The sequence below is a fragment of the Nuphar pumila genome, chromosome 5, assembly GCF_984573655.1.
Source record: "Nuphar pumila chromosome 5, dmNupPumi1.hap1.1, whole genome shotgun sequence".
Classification (NCBI taxonomy): domain Eukaryota; kingdom Viridiplantae; phylum Streptophyta; class Magnoliopsida; order Nymphaeales; family Nymphaeaceae; genus Nuphar; species Nuphar pumila.
In genome coordinates, this window is record NC_143253.1 from 112,254,632 (window position 1) to 112,279,338 (window position 24,707).

At 38.0% G+C, this 24,707-nt stretch overlaps 1 protein-coding gene and 1 pseudogene across 1 annotated transcript; one reads left to right on the forward strand and one right to left on the reverse strand.

Annotated features, from left to right (window-relative positions):
• Positions 1-12,483: 12,483 nt before the first annotated feature.
• On the reverse strand, positions 12,484-13,223 carry LOC149838156 (11-beta-hydroxysteroid dehydrogenase pseudogene; annotated as a pseudogene).
• A 12-nt stretch (positions 13,224-13,235) lies between these two features.
• LOC149838157 (putative serine/threonine-protein kinase At1g09600) lies at positions 13,236-23,678 on the forward strand. Its single transcript, XM_090008199.1, has 9 exons — positions 13,236-13,567; positions 17,082-17,523; positions 18,672-18,956; positions 19,106-19,423; positions 19,613-19,840; positions 21,221-21,321; positions 22,171-22,270; positions 22,586-23,099; positions 23,355-23,678. Exons 1-9 carry the CDS (start codon positions 13,236-13,238, stop codon positions 23,564-23,566), a joined length of 2,532 nt encoding a protein of 843 aa, XP_089864325.1. The 3' UTR covers positions 23,567-23,678.
• The last annotated feature ends 1,029 nt before the right edge of the window (positions 23,679-24,707 follow it).

A 24,707-nucleotide genomic window follows, 5' to 3' on the forward strand; every position in this document is an offset into this window, starting at 1 on the left:
ACTGGTGATCTCAACAGTGACCCAAGCCAGGTTTTGGGATCCACTCGAGCCTGGACTGACTTAGGTCTCATTCAGAGGTGGGACTAGTGACTGATTCAGTCCCCATTTGGTTAGGGGGGGAGGGGCTGAACCGAGTCAGACCATGCCTTAGCGTTGGTCAGGCCTGCTTAGACCCAACCCACAACACGGGCTTGCAGCCGATTGCACTGTGTTGGGTCTGATCTGATCTAGATTTGACCCGCAGGTTGGTCCGACCATATCTGATTGGCCGGACCCGTACACAAGCCTTGAAGTAATAAAAAAATTATGAAGATTTTATTATTTTCAAAGGCTACTTGGTGTGCTTCATGAGTCTTTTTTGGTGGGCTATTTTCGGTTATTTTTTGGGCCTTAATGCATATTATAATTGTGTTTTCTTTATGTTCATATGCATAGATTAATGTATTTGAACCTTGGTATTCTTTTGATTAAGGGTCTGATATTCTAAATTGAATTGATTGAAACAATATGTTGCCAAAATAACCACTATTATGTAGATTAACTCATTTTGGAATATTATGATGTTTATATGTTTGTGGTTCATGCGAATAGTGATCGACCCAAAAGAAGATTACTATTTAGTCGAGCCCAAATATATATTTTTCAGTAATAAATATGAGAGAATTGTACAATTTTTCATATGAATAACGAGTCGGTCCAACGAAAGGCTCATTGTTTGATAGGATTAATTATCCATGTTTGATTACTGTATTGAGAGTACCACTTACAAGTTGACATTTATATTCAAAAATTAAATGTCATTGTTGTGCTGAGTATCTTATGATGGGGTTCACCACAGTTTAAATGTGTGATTTTATGTTAATGCATGTGAATATGTATGTTAATCGTGAGATTATTTTGTTCTTGATTTAGTTAATACTTCTACTTCTACGATATCCGCAAACATAAATTCAATCCTTATTTTGAATGGTTCTAATTTCAAAAATTAAAAAGAAAATGTTATGAATGTTCTCGAATGTATGGATTTGGATCTTGTACTACGAGATGATCAACCACTTGCTCTTACGGATAGGAGTTTTGCTAAGGATAAAAGAAACTTTGAGCGGTGAGATAATTTCAATCGCATGAGTCTCATAATCATGAAACATATAATTCTTGAATCCTTCAAGGGCAGTATATCTGAAGAGGTAAATACCAAGAGGTTCCTTGAAGAAATATAAAATTGTTTTGCTAAAAGCGAAAAGGCAAAGACAAGCACTCTCCTTTCAAGTTTTGTTTCTATAACGTATAAAGGTAAATGGAACATTAAAGAGTATATTATGAAAATGTTCCATCTTGCTTTGAAACTAAATGCACTAAAGTTAGAGTTGTCTCAGATTTTAATCGTGCACTTGGTTTTGATATATGTTCCTACACAATACAGTCAGTTTAAGGTCATTTAAAACTGCCAGAAGGATAAATGAATTTTTAATGAGCTCATTTCTCACTGTGTGCAAGAAGAGAAAAGGATAAAGCAAGAGAAGATAGAAAGTGCTCATTTGGTAATAGCCTCTAAGGACAAGTTTGAGGGGGAAAAATGACTAAGGAAGTTGCAGTATTCCCTCAATCGCAGAAGAAACAGAAAAGACATCAGGACCCAAAGTCTTGTTGTTTTTTTTACAAAGGGGATAGTCGAATTAAGAAGGATTGTACCAAATATCGTGTTTGACGTGAAAAGAAAGGTACACTCCTTGCTTTGGTTTGTTCTGAGGTTAATTTAACTTTTGTGCCTGACACTACAAAAAAATAGGTGATTAGCGACGGAATAATGTCATCGCTACTTAGCGACGGATTAACAAGAGAAATATATATGTCGCTATAATCACTGAAATTTACGAAAATAACGACGGAATGTATCCCCTCGCAGAATCCGTCGCTAAGTAGCGACAGATTTGCGACAGACAAATTTTCGTTGCTATGTTGCGGCGGAATGGGCGACAAAATATATTCCGTCTCTATGTTCATAAATTTCGTGTACGCCGGAGTAGCGACGGAAATAATCCGTCGCTAATTATCGATAAACCTATTCTCAAACCTCTTTTCCTTTTCTTCTTTCCCTGCTCCTGCTCCCACCGTTCGTCGTTCGTCCGCTCCAGGCGTTTGCCCGCTCCTGCCGTTCGCCCGCTTCTGACGTTCTCCGTTCGCTCGCTGTCGTCGCTCCCACCGTTCGCCCGGAGAAAGGTACGCCTGCTCTCGATGTTCGCCCGGAGAAAGGCAGGGGGTTAACCCTCGTGCCGGAAAGTTACGGAGGTTAACCCTCTGCCTGTTCCGGCAGGGGGTTAACCCCTTGCCGGAAAGGTAGGGCATTAACCCCCTGCCGAAACAGGCATGGGGTCGACCCCCGTTCTGGCAAGGGGTTGGAAAGACAGGGTGTTAACCCTTTGCCGAAAAGGCAGGGGGTTAACCGCCTGCCGGAACAGACAGCAGATCGACCCCGACCCCCTGCCGGAAAGGCAGGGGGTTAATCCCCTATGTTCTGGAAGGTGGTCGACCCCCTGCAGGAACAGCAGGGGTCAACATCCTGCAGTTTTTGTCAGGGGGTCGACCCCCTGCGGTTTCGGTAGGTCATTGGGTATTGGGCTTCTCAAGGCCTATGCAAAATGTTTTATTTTGACTCTTTTTTTTTGTGGTGACTTCATTTTAAAACATTGTTTTTTGCAGATTTCTCAACGGAACCCGCTTGTATTTAGCCACCCGTGGTAAGTAAGTGAAAAAATAATGCAAATCGGGTAAATACCCGTGGTGAGTAAGTGATGCAAGTGTATCACATGTTATTTAATTTATTAGATGTAACACTTTATTTTTTACACATTCACTTAGTTGTTGATATTTAAGGTTGCTTTGTTGGAGTTCGGAGATCATGCTAAGCATGATTTTAATGTATGAATATGGAAGTGTTCTTATTTTTGGAGTACGGAGTCCATGCTAGGCATGGTAGTAGTTAGTGGAATATTGAAGTGTGTGTGTTGCAGGTACATGTTTGCCATTTGTTTGATATGAATGATTACGATGTATTGCAATGTTTGATGTAATTATATTCATGCTTGCATGTAGTTACTTTCAATTTAATATGTTTTTCATGTGAAATTGTATAATAAAAGCATACTTCAAATGATTGTATCGTGTCATTAATAGTTTGCACATGAAAATATTAAGTTATCAATGCATGCATCATAATTCTTGTTATTGTATGACATCATATATTGCATGATAAATTTGATATTTTCTTCATCATAGCATTCTGATGGTTCTCTTTTAATTTGTTAGGTTATTATTTGTAACATAATAAGAAAATGACTGCAAACCGTGAATAGATGTATCGTAGGATAGTGGGCAATGAGTTATCGCATGAATATATGGATGGTGTTGAAAGTTTTATTGAATTTGCAACGACAAGTGTCAGTACAGTGGATCCCACAGGTCGGATTAGGTGTTCCTGCAAGATTTGTAAGAATAATCAATTTGTAGAACCTCATGGCGTTAGACATCGCCTATACAGGAAGGGTTTTGTGAGTGATTATCAGAACTGGACGTTTCATAGAGAAGAATTTAAAAATAATTTTGATGCACGGGTGAATGTGGTGCACGATAATTCATATATGGATTTGATATTTGATGTCGAAGGAACAGAACTGGGTTCTGCTATGAGTTCTAGTGATGTAAGAACTGCCGTAGATGAAGAATCACCAAACGATGCAGCTATTAGATTTTATGATTTACTTAGAGATGCTGATGAGCCACTTTGGAATGGTTGTGAGAGTCACACTATCTTGTCTGCAGTTCTTCAACTAATGAATTTGAAGTCCGAGTATAATTTGAGTCAATCATGTTTTGACCGTTTGTGCATGATTGTAAAGAGTATGTTGCCCAAAGATGAGAAATTGCCATAAAATTTCTATCGTGCGAAAGTTATTTTCAACGCTCTAGGTATGGGTTACAAAAAGATTGATGCTTGTCCAAATCACTGCATGTTGTATTTCAAGGAGCAGGAAAACAACATATCATGCCCGTCATGTGGGCATCCTCGGCTCAAGCCAAAGACAAGAAGCAATGGTAGCGCGAGATCAAAAGAAGTTTCATACAAGTCGCTCCGCTACTTTCCTCTCACTCCTAGATTGCAGTGATTGTATATGTCTTCAAGGACAGCTAAACACATGAGATGGCATGCAAATAAAGTTCGACACGATGAAAACAAGATCACGCATCCTGTTGACGTTGAAGCTTGGAATCACTTTGATCGTACTTATCAGAACTTCGCAATAGAAGTGTGAAATGTTAGACTTGGTCTATGTACAGATGAATTTAATCCATTTGGGGGTAGATCAACTCCATACTCATGCTGGCCAGTATTTGTAACTCCATACAACCTTCCACCAAGTTTGTGTATGAAACATTCAAATCTTTTCTTGTCTCTGTTGATCCTTAGTTCGACCTCACCTGGCCAAAATCTTGATGTATATTTAAGGTCATTGATTGATGAACTAAAAGTACTGTGGGATGACGGTGTTATCACGTATGATGCCCACAAAAAACAAAATTTCAACATGAAGGTCGTTGTTCTATGGACAATCAGTGACTTTCTTGCATATGGTATGCTATCTGGTTGGAGCACACATGGGAGGTTGGCATGTCCGTACTGCATGGAGGATTTCAAAGCTTCTAGATTGACGCATGGAAGGAAGTCTTGCTGGTTTGAGTGTCATCGTCGATTTCTACCCAGCGACCATTCGTTCCGATGACAAAAGAATGCGTTTAAAGCAGGCACAACTGAAATGGAAGGTTCATCCACAAGATTGTCTGGCATAGAGATTCTAAGAAGATTGCGATACTTTCCAGATGTATTAACAGATGCCTGCAGTCCTACACCCTTCCATGGATTTAGGAAGGATCACAATTGGACGAAGAAATCTATTTTTTGGGAACTACCGTATTGGCCGACCCTATTGATACGACATAATTTGGATGTGATGCATGTGAGAAAAATGTGTTTGATAATGTGTTCAATATAGTAATGAATGTTAAAGGGAAAACGAAGGATAATTCGAAGGCCAGTATGGATTTAAAAGTAATATGTAAAAGACCAGAATTGGAACTCAAAGAGTATAATGGCAAAGTACTAAAACCAAAGGCAAAGTACGTGCTTGGACCTGATCAAATAAAACATGTATGTCAATGGTTGAGACAATTGAGATTTCCAGATGGATATGTCTCTAATATTGCTCGGGCTGTGAAGATTAACGATGGATAGTTATATGGGTTGAATAGCCATGATTGTCATATCTTTATGCAACGATTGATACCCCTAGCATTCCATGATATGTTAGACAAACCTATATGGGGGGTATTATCTGAGTTGAGTGGATTTTTCAGAACATTGTGCGCATCGGAGGTCGTAGTATCAGATGTAAAGAATCTCGAGGACTCTGTCATCACCACTATTTGTCTGCTAGAAAAGATATTTTTGCCAGCATTTTTCGATGTTATGAAACATTTGATCATACATTTGCCATATGAACTACGGGTTGGTGGCCCTGTGCAATATCGATGGATGTACTCATTTGAAAGGTATATGTTTTTTTATATTTGTCTCTTTAATGACGGATATTTAAAGTTTGAAATATATATTTTTGCCAAATACATGTTCGACCTTAAAAAAAAGGTTCGTAATAAAGCAAGAGTAGAAGGCTCTATTTGTGAGTCGTACACTTTAGAAGAGATTTCAAATTTCTCATCTATGTACTTCGAACCTCATATTCCAACATGTTACACATGCCTGCCCCGTAACGATGATGGAGAACAAGTAACTGTAGCTGACAAGCTGTCGATATTTCAACCACTTGGGCATGCATTTGGTAGTTGCCGATCAAGGCTCTTGACAGATCGAGAGCAAGACGCATCACACATCTATATTCTTTTTAATTGCTCAGCGATCGACCCATATATCGAGTAAGTATATGTAGACGCAGCACAATTATAAATCCTTTTATGTTCTATACGTGGATACATGGCTCGGTAATATAAGTATTTGTGGTTTGCAGACGATTTGATCTGGAGTTGCAAAGAGAAGTTTCACATCTCACTAATGCAAAAGTACAAAAAGAACGTGAAACTAAGTTTGTGGAGTGGTTGAAACAGTTGGTAAAGAAGTTAACATAAATTTTGTACTTGTAAACAACACTAAGTTACTTAATTAGTCGTGATCACAATCATTGCTTATGTCTGTGCGTAGGTCCGCCATGGTGACGTTAAAGATCAAGAAATATGTGATTTAAAAAATGGTCCGACCAAAGTTGTGCAATGCTATAACGGGTACATCGTAAATGGCTATCGATTTCATACAAAAGATTACGGTATAAAAAAATCAACGATGAATAGTGGCATGTGTGTCAAGGGTAGCAGCTACGGTAAAAATAAACATGATTACTGCGGTGTTATAGAGGAAATAATAGAGTTGACTTACTTAGGCATAAATAATAGGGTAACTTTATTCAAGTGTCATTGGTTTGATCCAACTGCAACAAGACTCGACAAAGCTTCAAGCATTGTGGAGGTGAATCATAAATTTAGGTTTGGAGCATATGAATCATTCATATTAGCCTTGCAAGCTCAATAAGTTTATTATACTTCATATCCGAGTATAAAAAAGTCAGATAGAAATGAATGGTGGGCAGTTTGCAAGGTGAAGTCCAAACTATACACTGAGTATAATCAGTTATAGGAAGATAAGTTAGCTGAATACAGTGATTACAATCAATCAGATGATATCTATGACTCCGCTTATGGTCACGATGTTGCGTATGATATGCATGTCATATCTCTATTGGCCGATGAAACATTCATAGAAGAATATGATCCAAATGATATACCAAGTGGATGGATAAACAATGAAAAAGAAGAAGAAGAAAGTCAAACAAGTGACGAGGAAGAATTCTCAAGCTAGTGAGCAAAATCTTGTAATACAAACCTCTATTTAAATGCATTGCAATACTTGATGTGAATGATTTGAATTATTTGAATGTATTGTAATACTTGATGCGAATGAATGAGTTGTATTGCAATACTTGATGTGAATGATTTGAATTATTTGAATGTGTTGTAATACTTGATACGAATGATTTGAATGTATTGCAATGAATGATTTGAATTATTTGAATGCATTGTAATACTTGATGCGAATGAATGAGTTGTATTGCAATACTTGATGTGAATGATTTGAATTATTTGAATGTATTATAATACTTGATACGAATGATTTGAATGCATTACAATACTTAATGTGAATGATTTGAATTATTTTAATGCATTGCAATACTTGATGTGAATGATTTAAATTATTTGAATGCATTGTAATACTTGATGCGAATGATTTGAATGCATTGCAATGCTTGATGTGAATGATTTAAATGCATTGCAGTACCTGATATAAATGATTTGAATGTATTGTAATATTTGTTGCGAATCATTTGAATGTATTGCAATACTTGATGCGAATGATTTGAATTATTGTAATACTTGATGTGAATGACTTGAATGTATTGTAATACTTGATGCGAATTATTTGAATATATTGTATGACATATGTTATTTGTTAGAATATGGTTCATGGAGGTTACAGTGGTCGCTCATCCAGTAGTAGCCAAGCCCAACCTTCATCTTCACGGGCTCCTGTGATAGGTATATCATTTAACTAATTAGATGCTTGATTAGTTCAAATGCACATTCTGAGAATTTCTAACGTATTTTTTTACAGATGATGTTTCACCTGTACACGACCCACCTACACCAGTTGAACACACAAGTCAGAAGCCAACACAGGAAGCAGGGTTTTCTCAGTCTGGCAAAAGAAGACTCATTCGAATAGTGTATATCGATAATCGACCGTAAGTATTTCATTTTCAATTATCGCATATCTTATAAATATTTTATATTGATATTTATTGTGTACCAATTCATGTGCAGCACGAGGTTTGAGCCACAAGAAGTAGTACGCGAGATTAGGAATTCACTTCTTCAACATCTACCAGAACCGGTTGCTCAATGGAAAGAGTATCCAAAGAAGGTGTTAGACAGATTGTGGTCCTCATTCACGGTATACAGTTGTTTCTCATAGGTAATGTGTTTCATATTTAATTTTTTTAGTCATGTCTACTAACTTTCTAAAAATATTTATAGGCTTCAAATCGCTTCGCAACTACGGTGGAAGAAAATGATGCAAGGAAGGTGTGGCAGAAGGTGGCTGCAAATCGATTTGCAGACATGCTGCACAATATGAAGACTGCAACAAAAAAAGCATCTGGCGGAATAGATGATCCACTACAGTGGAAGGGTCATGGCCCTATTACTATCAGGAGAGATTATTGGGATGGAATGTGCGATAAGTGGGGGGGAGATGCATTTTGAAATCGCTCTGCGAAGGCTGCACAAAATCGAGCAAAAATGCCTGAAGCTCTTCTACACACAGGTGGATCTAAGACATTTGGGAGCCACCTGAAGAAAATGGTAACTCATCAACATATAATATTAATTTTATAAGTATTATTGCAAACTTGTTAACTAAATCTTTTATCATTTAACTTTACAGGAAGCAGAAAAAGAAGGCATTGTAACATATAAGGATGTGTTTGTTGAAACACATAAACGGAAGACCACGGGAGACTTCGTATCAAAGAAGGCAAGAACGAAAACGGTATGTATTTATTCTATTAATAATCATTGCAATATGCAAGTTATCATAATGTTATCATTAATTATTAATGCATACTTTAAACATTATTTTGTAGGAGGCATATGAGCAACAGATGGTAGAGCGATATGGCGATGACGCTACTCAACATCCATCATTTAATCCTGCAGCATGGATGACTACAGCAGGTGAACCCAAAAAAGGTCGTGTGTTCGGGTTTGAGAGTAATATGAACACTTCACCTGTTATTGCTTCTTCCAGTTACAACTCACAGACTTCTTCCACCGACATAAGCTCCAAGCAGCAGGCTATTCTTTCCGGTGAAGATGTACGCCAGATCGTTAAGGACACACTGCGTGACTACTTCCATGAAACCGTCACCGACGTTCTCCGAGATGAGTTTAACAGTTTTTTGTTGAATATGAGATCTTCGATTGCAGGTCCCTCTCAGGTATAATCACATATTCAGTTTTTTGACTGCTTTAGAACACATATGAGCATAATTGAATCACATATATAACTTTTTGCCTGCCTTAGAGCACATATTAGCATAATACAATCACATATAGAGTTTTTTGTTTGCCTTAGAGCACAGATGAGCATGCTATAATCACATATAAAGTTTTTTGTCTGCCTTAGAGCATATATGAGTATGATAGAATGACATATAAAGTTTTTTTGATTGCCTTAGAACACATATGAGCATGCTATAATCATATATTCAGTTTTTTGACTGCCTTAGAACATATATGAGCATGTTATAATCACATATTCAGTTTTTTGACTACCTTAAAACACATATGAGCATGCCAAAATCACATATAGAGTTTTTTTACTGCCTTAGAACATATATCATTCATGATAGAATCATATATAAAGTTTTTTGCTTTGCCTGCCTTAGAGCACATATGAGCATGATAGAATCACATATAGAGTTTTTCTGACTGCCTTAGAACACATATGAGCATGCTATAATCACATATTCAATTTTTTGACTGCCTTAGCACACATACGAGCATGATCGAATCACATATATTGTTTTTTGACTGCCTTAGAGCACATATGAGCATGGTAGAATCACATATAGAGTTTTTCTAGCTGCCTTAGAACACATATGAGCATGATATAATCACATATAAAGTTTTTTTACTGTCTTAAAACACATATCATTCATGATAGAATCACATATAGAGTTTTTTGCCTGCCTTAGAGCACATATGAGCATGATAGAATCACATATAAAGTTTTTTTACTGCCTTAGAACACATATGAGCATATGATAGAATCACATATAGTGTATAATTTATTTTATTATATTTTGTTTATCAATACTGATTGTTCTGTTCTTGTGTAGGCTGCTAGCGATAATCAGCGTAGCGGAGCTGAAAGGACATATCAAGGCAATGAACAAGAAGACGCACAAAATCTTGGCGATGATTAGAGAAATGTGTTGAAGAAGTTCTATTTTTTTTTTCGAAATTGTAATTGTTGAATTGTAAATAATTAAACTTGTTACTTTTAAGGTGGAACGATTAATTGTTGTAGATTCCTTTTATATGAAATTTTATGTGTACTTTGTTTTTTATTTACAGGAAATATAAATTGTACCATTCTCGATATTTAATTTTCAAATAATTTCTTTTATTTTTTTTCATGTTTGCGACGGATTAGCGCCGGATTTTTCCGTCGCTATACATATAAATCTAGTGGCAGCTTAGCAACAGATGTGAATCCGTCGCCAAGCCGAGGTCGCCATTTAGTACCGGCGGATTGGCGACGGAATACGTTGTTCGTTATTCCGTCGCAATTAGCGACAAAACTGGCGACGAATTTATTTCGTCACCAATTAGCGTCAAAAACTTCGCGACGTAAGCTTTTCGTCGCCTAGTCGTCGCTAAGCCGGTTAGCGACGGAATGTGGTCATCGCTAATCCACTGCTTTGTTGTGGTGTGAACACACTTGGTGGATGAATTTTAATACTACCACTCACATAAGTGTATCTGTCGAGGGTTGCCTAAGTTGTTGACTGTCAATTGATGTTGAAAGATTCATCTATGTGGGCAATGACAAATCAGTTTGAGTTGAGGCAATAGGGACATCTAGGTTACTTTTAAATGCTAAGAATTATTTAGATTTAAAAGAAACATTTATTGTGTTGTCTTTTAGGCAGAATTTAATTTTTATTTCTATTTTAGACAGTTATAATTATTCTTGTTTATTTAAAAATAATAAATTTAAATTATTTCTTGATTCAAATCTTATTGAAGCCGGTTCTTTATTTGTGGTTGATAACCTCTATTTGCTTAATATTGTTGCCTCATATAATGAAACCTTGCATTTAAGTTTTTGTAGTACAAAACAAAAAATAACCAATGAAAATTTCGTTATATTATGGCACAAGTGTTTAGGTTATATTTCTAAACAAAGAATTGAAAGACTTGTGTTGAGTAAGATTCTTGATTCTCTTGATTTCACCGACTTTCATGTTTGTATTGAGTGTGTAAAGTTCTCGATTTCCCGTCGAGGAAGCACACGAAGGAAGAACGAGAGGGACAAGTTCATGTTTGGATGAGAACTAGGGTTGGCCGGGAGGAGAGGGAGAAGGAGACGATGCACGCGATCTGGCTGTCTCTGAAGGAATCTCTGAGGTGCACCGTCAATCCCGGAGCGGTCTTCTTGTCGGAGAAGCTCAAATCGGACGGTCGCAGAGAGGCTCGCATTCCCAAGAACGGTGTAGTTCACGCCGAAGATGGAGAGGCCGTCATTGCGAGGGACGGAGGCCGTTGACCGGATCCCGACTGGAATAGGTTCTCCGGCGAGTCCCTTCTCTTTTACTTCCTCCCGCCGTTTTTTTTAATAATCTAAAACCAAGACGGCCTTCCAGGCGAGAAGGCGAGAAGATGTTGGTCGGCCTGAATTGGTGGCACTTCACCCATTTATTGAAAATCTCTCTGAATCGGTTTAATATTATGTGGTGGAAAAACAGAGGGAAGAAAATTTTCGAACGGGGGGAGGGAAAATTTTGCGCCTCAGACGAGACGGTTTTAAATCGAAAATTAGCGACGGAATTAGCGAGGGAATTTTTTTGTCCCTAATCCGTCGCTAATTAGCGACGGATTAGGGACGGAAAAATTCCCTCGCTAATTATCATTTTTTTTAGTGTTTTGGCGATGAAAAAACGTTGTCGCTAATCCATCGCTAATTAGCGACGGAAATATTTCCATCGCTAATTAGCGACGAAAATATTTTCGTCGCTAATTTTGAAAATATTTCAAATGTTAGCGACCAATAGTATTCGTTTGCTAATCCGTCGCAAATTTCCGTCGCTAATTAGCATTTTTCTTGTAGTGATATTTGCTATCTATTTAAGCGTTCCAGTCCCAATTAATTAAACTGGCATATTGTTTACATGTTTGAATCACTTAAATACTAAAAGACCAGACGCCACTTTTCAAACTCATCAAGTCCCTAGAGGAAACTTTATTCATGGAGCCAATTCAAACATGGGTCTTCATGAACTTGTCACAAGAAAGACACAGAAATATTGGACTTCAAGAATACAGTTAAAAGTTGGAGTTGAACTTTTTTTGTTGTGTCCATGTAGGCCAACCAGAACAGCAGAACAAGGCCAATTTGGACTCAGGTTAATATAAGAACTCGATCAAGTAGGATTTAGGTTGGCTCGCGACTTATACATGTCTCATTGGCTTGGTGTGCTTACGACTTCATGGTTATAGGCTTTCAATTACCATGAACCAGGTCTAGTATAGCCTGCTTGGTCCATTGATCCATGGAAATGAATGCAATTTCAATAGTAGTAATGTAGGACCATGTTCATCAAAATGGGTTTTAGGGTGGTGGGACCCACCACGGCCAAACCGAGACATTGCCACCCCAACGAATCTCCTGCAGTCCTCTTCCTTGACCACATCTGCAGCAATGACCAACACACGCCTTGCTCCCATCTCCCTTGCCCTATCCCTTATCCCACGAAGCCTGCCCTCCCTCCTCTCCACCAACACCAGGTTTGCTCTCCTCTTGGCGTACTCGTACGCTATGTGCTGTGTGATCATCACAATCATCATCAAATGGTTGTCTACACACACACACACACACATATATATATATATGGAGAGAGAGAGAGGGGAAAAAAAGAACACTGACAAAATTGCGATACCTCAAGGAATATTGAAGATCCAAAAAAGTTGATTATTTTATGAAACAAACACCAATTGGATTAATGTTGTTGCTAAAAGGATTGTAAGCGATCTTGGATCTCAATCTTTCTTTGCATAAAAGTAAATGATTTGTAGTCTCAACCACACATTCATGCATACATATATACCTGTCCAATCCCAGATGAAGCGCCAGTGATGATGACAACCTTATCATCCATGTTTTCACTGGTGTAGCTGCGGTAGAACCATTCACATGCATGCAAGAACACCAAGAATGGCCATGCAAAGGCCAGCATGACCATGCTTGCTGGTGGTAGCACCATGTTTAGCAGAAGATGCAGCAGACCCATGATTGGGGTTTTGAGCTTGTTGAGAAAAAGAGCAGACGGAAAAAGGAGAGTAGGAGTGGCAAAGATGAAGATGGTGATGGGTGCAAAGAGATGAGAGCAGAGAAAGGTTTTATGATGATGCCAAAAGGACCATGCATGTCACTCATGTGTACACATGGTGACCGTGGCTATGCCATTGTTGGACAGGTGGAGCGAGTAGTTGGTGTGGGAGCCTCCCAAGTTTTAGCTTGGACTACTCTATTCTGTTGGGGCAGTGGCATTGGTTTTGGCTTGGCTGCCATCGCCAAAAAGGAAAGATTATCGTGTTCCAGAGGGTGGTATTTATGTTGTACTCATCATAGTGATGGCTTTATTAAACTGTCAAATGGGTTGGATTTTTATGCCCAATTCACCTTAAAACTGTCCTGCACCCATAGTCTCAAATCTCCTTCTCAGGAAAATATCAAGCAGGAAAAATCTCTGATATACATATAACATATCGCCCATTTTTTTTTAAATATCTTGATATTATCGGCAATTTCAAGGTTGCCGATAATACCAGGAATATATCGCAATAATTTCAAATATTGGCAAATAAAAAATATCACAATATTATCATGATATTTTTTGATATTTTTTATATTTTCAAATTTTAAGTTTGCATTTCTCATACTTTTGTTTTTTTTATATTTGAAAACCTTTAAAACATGTTTCTTTATATTTTTAAAAAAATAACACAAAAGTTATTATTTATATTTTTTATTTTTTTAAACTCCTAAGATTTTTTCAAGATTTATCAATTTTTAAAAATCTCTTCGTAGAAATAACCTCACCCACAAATTACCTTTAACCATACAGGTGACTATGATATATATAAAGAGAAGGGAGTAGCTGCCAACCCTTGCTGACGCACCAGCGTTGTTGTATCGAGGATGATAGACAACACTAAAATACCTCATGCGTGCAAAAATGAGATTTAGCGGCGAGCGCTATCCACCGACCCAGGGGTTCATTGACTCATTCATGCGTGCGAGAGTTGGCACATAGTTATTCCCGTCTCTCTCTCTCTCTCTCTCTCTCTATATATATATATATATATATATATATATGAGCATGCTAAATAGTTTTTTTATTTTTTTTCTAAATTCTAACCATACAAATGTGATCTACTTACTCTATTTTATAGGGACCAGCTCTTAGAGTTAACGTTTCTGATAAATAGGTAGGTTTTTATATATAAGGTTCAAAAAATCAATGGTCTAAAATTTGTGTAAATTTTTTAGGCTCTAAATATCATTTTTAATCAACAAATTTTGATTTGAACATATATTTCTATTAAATCGACCATGGCAAACACAATTATGGGGTCAGAATTATGAAAAAAAACAAAAAATGCATTTAGCATGCTTGCATCAATATATATATATATATATATATAAGTAATAAAATTTCAAAAGTACAATTGGAGACAACATAGACCCACCCAAGCGAAAATTGAAGGTGACACGGACACTAAAAAAATAGGCAAATAAGGTTATACAAATATTTTGCGAATAGATAATGAATATTAAATTCTCTTATGCAAAACATTAGCACCCAATCAGTGCAAGCTCTGCAAGTATATGAGAGCTTTTTAGATTCTAAGTATCATTTCCATCAACTGCAACTTCACAAAGAAAAGAATCAACTATCATGCCTGAGACGAAATCTTAGGAGAATACAGAAGAAACCAACCGATTCTTAGCAAATTGTCATATTGAACACATTTGTGGGGTTAAATTGATGAAATAAAACTTGCAACTATGAGTTTTCGCAAGAGAATATGGTGTTCAAGAGTTCCCACCTATATTAGGGGTGTCAACGGGTCGAGTTTGGTTTGGACTCAGGTGAAACCAGACTTGAACCAGATTTTCGGTATTTTTTTATCATTTTTACATTGAAAATTTGTGGGTCTTAATCTGAACTCGGGTTGGGCCTGAGTCTGATATAAAATTTCACAAACCATACCCGGGTTCATGTATTAATCGGACCTTCGGGTCCAAACTGAGGATCGGATCTTCTTATTTGTCACCATACCCGGACCCTGTAGGGTTTGGTCCAGGTAAAACCAACCCGTTGACACCCCTAACCTATATACCATACTGCGGGACATTTGATACTAATGAAGGTATGAAACTATCGAGTAGAATCACATTCTTTGCATATTTGCTTAGGGCTTTTTTTTAGATTGCACTTTATGCATGTAGTCTACCATGTTTGTTTAGTAGGAAATGGGCTTTGAATCATGTGATTGTCATATGTAAGTAGTTTTTTCAAGGGCTTTAAAAAGCAACAACCCATAATGTATCAAAGTTTCACAACTCAAAATTTAATATTTTTACATTAAAAAAAAAGGAAAAACATGATCCAAATCATAATGTTCAATCTTTATTAAACAAGCCATCTTTACTGAACAAACCATGATGAATGTCAAATTAAGCTCATACTGCTTACACCTATTATTTCTAGAAGCTCCCTAACTTCATTAGTATCAAAATGTAAACCCCTGTACTATTACCCTGATTGGAATAAGAGGTAATAAAAAGAGTTTCTTTAAGAAATGTAACCGTCTCACTTTTTTTTAAGTAAAAGCTGTAGGACTGAATTTTAATTAGGACGTTAATCTAATTGTAAAACTTTTTTTTTAACTTTAGCAATATTTAACTGATTAAAATGATCAAGAAGTCCTCAAATCTAATGGTGGTTCTGAAATTAGTTTTAAGGTAGAGTTGTTTTTGTAATCTTAATCTAAAAAGTAAAACAGCATTTTACTTTAAAAAGTAATTTCGTATTTCTAAAAAATGTTCCCTTTTGAAATTATTGTGTTTATTTCATTTAGTTAAACAACTTAACGTTAAAATAAAAGGTGCAAAATTAAGTTAACCCTTTAATTAAATGACAATTCTCACCTGAGGCTGTCATATTCAAACATTTCCGGTGCGGAGAAATGAGAAAGGGAGGGAACTTTGAACTTATAAAAGAACGTTTAATTTCCCATTTCTAGAGAGAGAGAGAGAGGATGGCGGGGATGCCAAGGTGAGGTGGGGAGGGTTTTTAGGGCTTAAGATCCGAGAAACCTTCCCCGTCGCACCCGTCGAGTTACAGTTCGCACCATTGTTCCATTCCAAGCAGCAAAACCACACAACCCCAATCGAAAAGGCCACCCAAATTCCAGAACAAGCGAGTTGGGTCTAGTCGACTCTCCGTTGTTCTTCCCTTTCTCTTCCTTATTATACCTGGCTTACTTTCCTTAATTAATCGCCAACTGTCCTCTCTGAGACGCAGGGAGACAGAGAGGACACCGCCATTGAGTGAGGGCGAGGCCACCCATTAAAGATTGATCGAACCCATAGATGCCGTTTTTCATAGCGCTTGGACAAGTTGCGTTGTGAATCAAAGTTGTGTTCCCTTTTTCTCTGGGCCTTGATTGGATGGTCATGTTTATCCGTGGATTTCATGAAGTTGGTTGTCGAGAGAATCGGCGATTGATGTAGATTTCATTGGTTGGTCGCGATTTTGGAGATTTCATGTAGAGTATTTCCTTTTCTATAATGGTGGCGAATTGTGTTGCAAGGGCAACGTAGGTTTGTTGGTATGGGCTTTTTGTAGTGGAGGTTTCTGATGGGAATCCTTTGAATTTGAGGCCTTGGAATATCGAGAATTAGGGAGGAATTCGGAAGAATGCTGCCTGAAATCTTGGCTTGATGCATCGTGGGTGGTCGATAGTTTCAGAGAGTTGCTTGATTTGGGCAGTTGCCTGTGAGGAAACAGGGGGCTGTTTATGATTATGGGCTGCATTTGCTCGAAATCCAGCAAAACAGATGAGATCAGCGGGTGCGGAGGGATCGGAGGCTCCATTAAGATCTCTGCGTCGCTTCGGCGTCTATCCCGGAAGGAGGAGGTAGCGATAGAGCCAGAAGCTGCGACTGATAGGGATGCTAAGGCACGGCTAACTGTAAAGCCGGCAGAGAACATCGTGGTGATCCCGGTTTCATCTGCAGATGAGAAGAAGGTTGAGAAGGCGGAGATTCCAGTTGAAACGCAAGTTGAGAGGCCGCAGAAAAAGCACCAGGGGCATTCCACCGTCGATCTCGCCGCGAATGAGGATCATGGCTTGTGGGTCGGCAAGGTGCCGAATCAGATTGAGGCGGAGCAGTTAGCGGCAGGATGGCCGTCTTGGCTCACATCGGTGGCAGGAGAAGCTATCAAAGGGTGGGTTCCGCGCCGGGCTGATTCGTTCGAGAAACTAGACAAGGTTAACCAATTTCTTCTGTTCATATATGTGGCAATTTCTATTAAACTTGTTCTTATGGTTATTGCTACATTGGCATCGTTGGCTTTTCGGTTTAGATTCTTCAGAACACACAGTCATCTACTTAATGATTCCTTTGTCTACCACTGTAATATTTTGCATATATTTTTTGTATTATTGTGGTTTTCTTTGAAATTTTTTTGAACTCCTCATGGAATTTTATTGAGTTCTTTGCTTATTGAGGCAATCTGCATGCTTAGAGGTTACTGCATGGCTTAAATGTTTGGAACATTGTGTATAAATTTGACAAATCATCAATAGCTTAGTTGAAACGTATTTTTGTGGGCTATTAGTGATTGGCCTTTTAACTTTGGTATAGATTAAACAATGAAATTTTCAAATCTATATAGATTTTCCTGCCAAAAAGTGGATATGTAATTCATTAAACTAGCTCAAGATTTGCCCAGATGAGGTCCCTTGGTGTTGCTTCATACAATTGTTTTGGACATCTTGAACACAACTAGCCAAACACCAACACAACTAGCCAAACACCAAATATCCATTGGCGTTGTTTTCCATGATATGGTTGTTGTTTGCTGGCCGAGTAAGCTTGCCTTTGAACTGAACAATAGTTTCTCTGAAATGTATACAATCTCTTAAAATTTGAAATGGCATATGTCGCCTTTACAATGTCAACTCAAGTGATGTAGAAGAAAAATGTGAAAAAAGAAAATAGTGGGAAGAATGAAAAGAGTGTGATATGGATATATATTCTGTAGCTCCAAATTTTATCTGGTTACATCATTTTCCATGTGAACTTTTAAGCATTTACATTTGCCTACGTTCAGATTTAGTATTTCTTGTGACACAATGCCCACTTATGTTTGACATTTATCAAGATTCTTCCTTTACTTTTCGTTTTCCATCATGCAACCTGCTATATTTTTCTTTCCTATTTTATTATCTAGATTTAAACCATTATGAATGTGATTTATTACTTCTAGTATTTTCAAGGAAAATTAAGATAATATTATTGGTCCCTGATGTTTTAAGATTATTAGCTTTTCTATATCAATTGCTTGACTCATAATGAGCTTTGTAACCATGGGATAATTAACTTAATTTTGCATCTGGTGACCCCCTGATTACAGATTGGCCAAGGAACCTACAGTAACGTATATAAAGCCCGGGATCTTGAAACAGGCAAAATTGTAGCATTGAAGAAAGTCCGCTTTGTAAATATGGATCCTGAAAGTGTTCGTTTTATGGCACGAGAAATTCACATCCTTCGCAGGCTTGACCATCCAAATGTTGTGAAGCTTGAAGGGCTCGTGACATCACGAATGTCTTGCAGCTTGTACCTTGTTTTTGAGTATATGGAACATGATCTTGCTGGTCTTGCTGGTACTCCAGGTGTCAAGTTCACGGAGCCACAGGTAGGTAATGATTCTAGTTGTAATGTTCTTTTCCTTTTGCTTTGACAGGCATATACTCATTGCTTTTTACATTCATGAGTGCTAATGCTTTCAGATTTTCCTGCATATAGATGAGCTTTGTGATTGTATCTAAAATTTGGAATTGGCAGATCAAATGCTACATGCAGCAACTAGTGTCTGGGCTTGAGCATTGTCACAGCCGGGGAGTTTTACATCGAGATATAAAGGGCTCAAATCTTCTGATTGATAACAATGGTATTCTACAGATAGCAGACTTTGGCCTGGCGACTTTTTTCAATCATGATCAAAAGCAGCCACTGACAAGCCGTGTGGTGACACTATGGTATCGTCCTCCAGAACTTTTACTTGGTGCAACAGATTATGGTGTTGCAGTTGATTTATGGAGTACTGGTTGCATCCTTGCTGAACTGCATGCAGGCAAGCCCATCATGGCAGGACGTACCGAGGTACTGTTTCCATTGGCTTGTTGTTCAAGTTGGTAGTAACAATTAATGCTTGATAACCTGTTTTCATGTTTCTGATATTTTTTAGCTTGTTTATGTTGCCTTGACATACTACATTACTTGTGTTTCAACCGCAATCATGGTTTTGTGGTTCATGAGATTGTTGTCTTGTGACATTATTTTGTTTTCTAGGTGGAGCAGCTGCATAAGATCTTTAAGCTCTGTGGCTCACCATCAGAGGATTACTGGAGAAAGTCAAAGCTGCCACATGCAACCATCTTTAAACCTCAACATCCATACAAGCGTTGTGTTGCGGAGACATTTAAGGATTTCCCTGTTTCAGCTTTATCTCTGTTGGATTCCCTTCTTGCTATAGAACCAGCAGATCGTGGTACAGCTACTGCTGCACTGAAGAGTGAGGTCAGTTTTATTTCTTACTATCATTTTTCTCTGTTTTTATGATCTTTGTCTGTTATCTGTTTGTCAACATTAGTCTGGGTTCTTCTTATTCTTTTTGTATCTTTTTGTGATGCTTGTCTCTGTTCAAACTTACTTGTAAGGCTGCTAAAGGAGCCAAACAAACAGAATAGGCATGTTCGTACTCAGCTCCTTTACCAATGGATTGAGCTTGTGACTCGGCCCATGCTCTTGTTTAGCCGAGCTTGAGCTCAGCTCATCCCTCAACGAGACGAGTCGAACATTAGCTGGCTTGTGTAAAAACATTCTGTGTTATTTATACAGAGAATATATATTTTTTATATATTACACGTAAAATATATATTTTATATAATACAGTTAATAGTTCATATTTTATGTATATATTTTCTATGCATCCTTCTCTTTGTATATATATTTTATGCATTCTTCTTTTTACAGACTACGTTTAAAATTAACACATAAAATATGTATATATTTTATCTATACGAGCTCACCCAAGCCAAGCTAAGCCCAACACCCTGTGTTTGGGCTCAACTCATTTAAGCTAAACGAGCTGCTCATCGCTCAGCTTGCCAAATATACGAACCAATCATGAACGAGTTTGTGATGAGCCGAACCAAGCCAAGTCGCGAGCTGCTTGGTTCTTTTACCAGCCCTACTTTCATGTACTTTGGTTAAAGGCAACTCCAGAGATTCGGTCCTTGAGACAAATATGTACATGCATGTGTTTTGTGGTAGCAGACAAATTTTGAAATGTTGCAGTTGGCTTAGGGACCCTTTGGTTGTCCTAGCTTGCACCATGCCAGTTCAGATATGGCAGGATCTCAGTAGACAGTTAGCTTGAAGAAGCTCCTATATTTTATTTAAACTTTTCATGACTCATGGTCAACTTGTCAAACCTGAGTTCATGTAGGCAAAAATCGGCAAGGGTTTGTGATTTTTGTTTCTAACTTACTCATAATCTATGTCACACGGACACTTCACTTAGCATGCTATCCCGTGTCAACATGACACAATACTTGGACACATCATGACATTTTGTGGATACAGTCAACATTGTGTCATTAACTTTAACTATTTCATTTTATGATCTTGATTATTTATTTGTGTTCTTTTCCTGGATTCACCTGCAAATTTGGAAATATTTTCTTTCTGAAGCTAATATTCTAATCATTTGTTTCTTCAAATCTTCCTTTTTTTCTTTGGTGCCACAACTTGGTTTGTATATTGGCATCATTTCTTTCTGTTTGTGCTTATCTCTTTCATTGTTTCAATTTCTGTGCACCATTATTACCTGGTTTGCATTTGGCTTGCAGAGATCTATGGTTTTTAAATGCTTGACATTCTGTTAACTCCTTGCAGTATTTCACAACAAAGCCACTTGCTTGTGATCCATCAAGCTTGCCAAAATATCCACCAACCAAAGAGTTTGATGTTAAACTTCGTGATGAGGAATCTAGAAGGTACAAACACTCCCTATGCATGTATATTAGTGAATGACTTTTTTAATAAAAGTAAACATGTTCATGATGTGATGGCAAACAAGGTGTCTTTGGATGTTGTAAGGGCTGTCAGTTTTTTCAATCTTCAAACTTCAACTCAGCTTGTTGATCCTTTCACACTTTTCAAACTTCTTTTTTTGGCTGAAAGAACTGATAATCTTGAGCAGTTTGACAATTCCATAGAAGGATTCTTGCTGCTTTTCCATCAAATCCTATTCCTTCTACATGGGGTTGGCCCTTCCTATCCTGCTACTTCCTAGTAAAAGTTGATGCACCAAAATCTATGTGCTCCACCATGTTTCATAAGTACTGCCAGTTTATATTTGTTTGGAAGGCTGTTAATGGTATGGCTGACACGTTAGAAACCAGTAATGCTTGATGTCTCCATATCCAAAGTCACCTTTTCTGGGGTGTTTGGATAAAGGAATTCTGTGGAATTGCAATCCAATTCCACTAAATTCCCTGAATTCAAAAAAACCCCTTGGACCCCAATTCAGTTTTTATTCAGTGGAAAAGGCATGTTCGCTGTTCATCCTACGTGGACCTAAGTCAGAGATTTGAACTTATAAAGCACCATTATTTCTTTCTAGGAATAGCAAAGGTCTGGTAGCTTGTGGAGTGTGCACACCTTTTTCAAATTGAGTTCCTATGGGCATGTTCTCTTTCTTCAGGCTAAAGTGTTTCCTAGAAAAGAAAAAGAATAAGTTCTTGGCTGTGATTTCTACTGAGTGAAGACCTTATGTCATGTGTTTTAGCCTATTTACTAATTGTGCTTCTCCACTTCTTAGTTCTTACCCTTGTTACTTGCAGGCAGAGAGTTGCTGGTGGAAACACCCATGAACCTGATGGCAGAAGTAGAGTACCTAGAGAATCAGATGCAAATGCTGGTTTACGATCATCAACAATGCAGGTACTTTTTCAGTTAATCTGTTAGTCATTTGCTTTGAGTCGGTCTTTCAAGCAACTAACCTGTTGTGTAGAAAACATCTTAATTTTCATAAGTTGGTCTTAAGCTCACTCGGTAATTAGTTGGAATTATGACTTTTATCTTGTACTTTCTTATGCCTATTAAAGAAGGAAAAAAAAAGAATTATGTAGAATAAAAAAGATGAAAATGTTAAGTGCAAGAGATTAATTCATCTAATAAATAATGAAGACTTCCTTTGCTGTCACCCTTATATGCCTTCCTGATGACTTCCTGATGGATATTTTTTCCCCTTTTCAGAAGAGGCAAGGTCATTCAAATCCTAAAAGCAACAGTGAGAAGTATAATCCTGAAATGGATGATGCTGTTTCTGGGTTTCACATGGAACCTCCCAAGGCCATGTCTCGTGGAACTTCAAAGAATGCCTTATACCATTCTGGCCCTTTAATTCATCCCAGTGGTTATGGACCAGGATGGAACAAGAAGCAAAAGGATGGTGAAAATCAGATGGTTCCTGGAAGAGTATATGGCGGCAGTGGCAGGGGTGCAAAGGCTTCAACGGGTTCAGAATTGAGATCACAGAGATCTTGCATGCCTCATGTAGCGTCTGAAGTCTCAGGGAGAAGCAATGGTAAGCCAGACCATGGTAGAGAAAAAGGGACCCAACAGCACTGGTCTGAGAAGATTTTAAACAGATACAGTCCACTAGAGGCTGCTGATCCATCAGAAATGCAGCAATGGAACTACCATTTGTTAGATAAACCTGGAACTGCTCATAAGAAGGATGAGAGAACTAATGAATTAGCAACAGTAAGTCATAACTACCCTTAAAAGAATCGTCGATGTGTGCAGGTCCTAACTTGCTAAATTAACCTGAGGTCATAATTTTAAAGTCATCATACATTCAGCATGCATGTGTGTGTGTGTTCATGTATGCAACTACTGGTCTTTTTTTTTCCCTTTCGTGTGTGTGTGTGTGTGTGTGTGTGTGTGTGTGCAGGTGCACTTGCAGTTGTGCACATCTCCCCACCAAACTCGGGAATATGAAAAATTACAAAATTTAGTGCAGATAGAGATTCTGATTATTCTCATGCTTACTTACAGGCCTATGGTCGTAAGAAGAACAGACTGCATTACTCTGGACCTCTGCTGCCTCCATCTGGAAACCTTGATGAAATGCTCAAAGAGCATGAGAGGCAAATCCAACAGGCTGTACGGAAAGCTCGGCTGGACAAGGCCAACACCAAAAAACACCGGGAGCTGGAGAGAATCCAAATTTGAAGCATTTCTTGTCCCTGGGATAAATGGGAGTTCAGCTGTTCAAGAAACAACTTATATGTTCTTGAGAGGACATTGTCGAGGGTGCAGACAAGCGATAAATTTCCAACGAGAATCATGGCAGGCCTCATTGTCCAAGATGAAAAAGGGACTACTGCCTGTTCTTTCTTGTTCACTTTGCAGTTAACTAATCAGGTTGGGCAATCTGCACAGGAGCTTCACAACGACAAGAAACAATTGAAAATCATTGTTATGATTCATCGCCCTTGTAAAAATTAGCTGTTCACCAGCCTTCTGAGAGGAAATGCTGATAATTTTTTGTGGAAAGGTTTCTACTTTGCTGATAAGCTGCAGCAATCGGAAGTTCCACCAACTCTCCATGTATATCAATTTCATTCTTCTTATTTTGTATAACAATGGTAATCACATGGGTTGCTGGACCTTTCTGCTCAAGTGTTAAAGGGTTGGTTATCTGTAAAGAAATTATGTGAGTCCTACAGTGGTTTTTTTTTAATATTTACACGGAGAAACCGCCACCAGGATCAGAGACCTAGCTGCGCTGGCTCTGCTTGCTGTACTTACTGTCATTGTTCTAGTAGTGTAAAACTTTGTGGGGGTGACCTCTATGAGATTTGAACCTAGACTGCCTACCTAGCAGCTTAGGCTCCATCCCACTACGCCAAACCCCTTTGCGATTGTATGATGGACTTGCTCATCAGGCTTAAACAAAGCATCGATAAAGATCTGATTCAGACTTTCTGAATTGAATTCTCTACTAATCAGTATCCAAACTGAAGCAAGTACCTGAAATCTCTGTATCACCAACACTGAAAGTTTGTGCTCAAGTATCAGAATGCTGTTAATAAAGCATCCCTTCTGTAACCTGATGTGCGGAATTGTGATGCAGTGTTCATGGGGTTGTTGGAAAAAGCAGCATAAAGTTGATTTGCTTCCCCACGAAGATATGCTCATTTCTATGCAATATCAATTCTTTTTTCAATGGAACTGCTCCTTTTTACATGTATCTGTGTTATGGAAATCACAAACAAACACAAAGCAGAAACAAGATAAAGAGGAGATAAACAATAGAAGCATGAGATTTACATGGTTTTGCTCAAATTATTAATTCTCAATAAACTCTCAT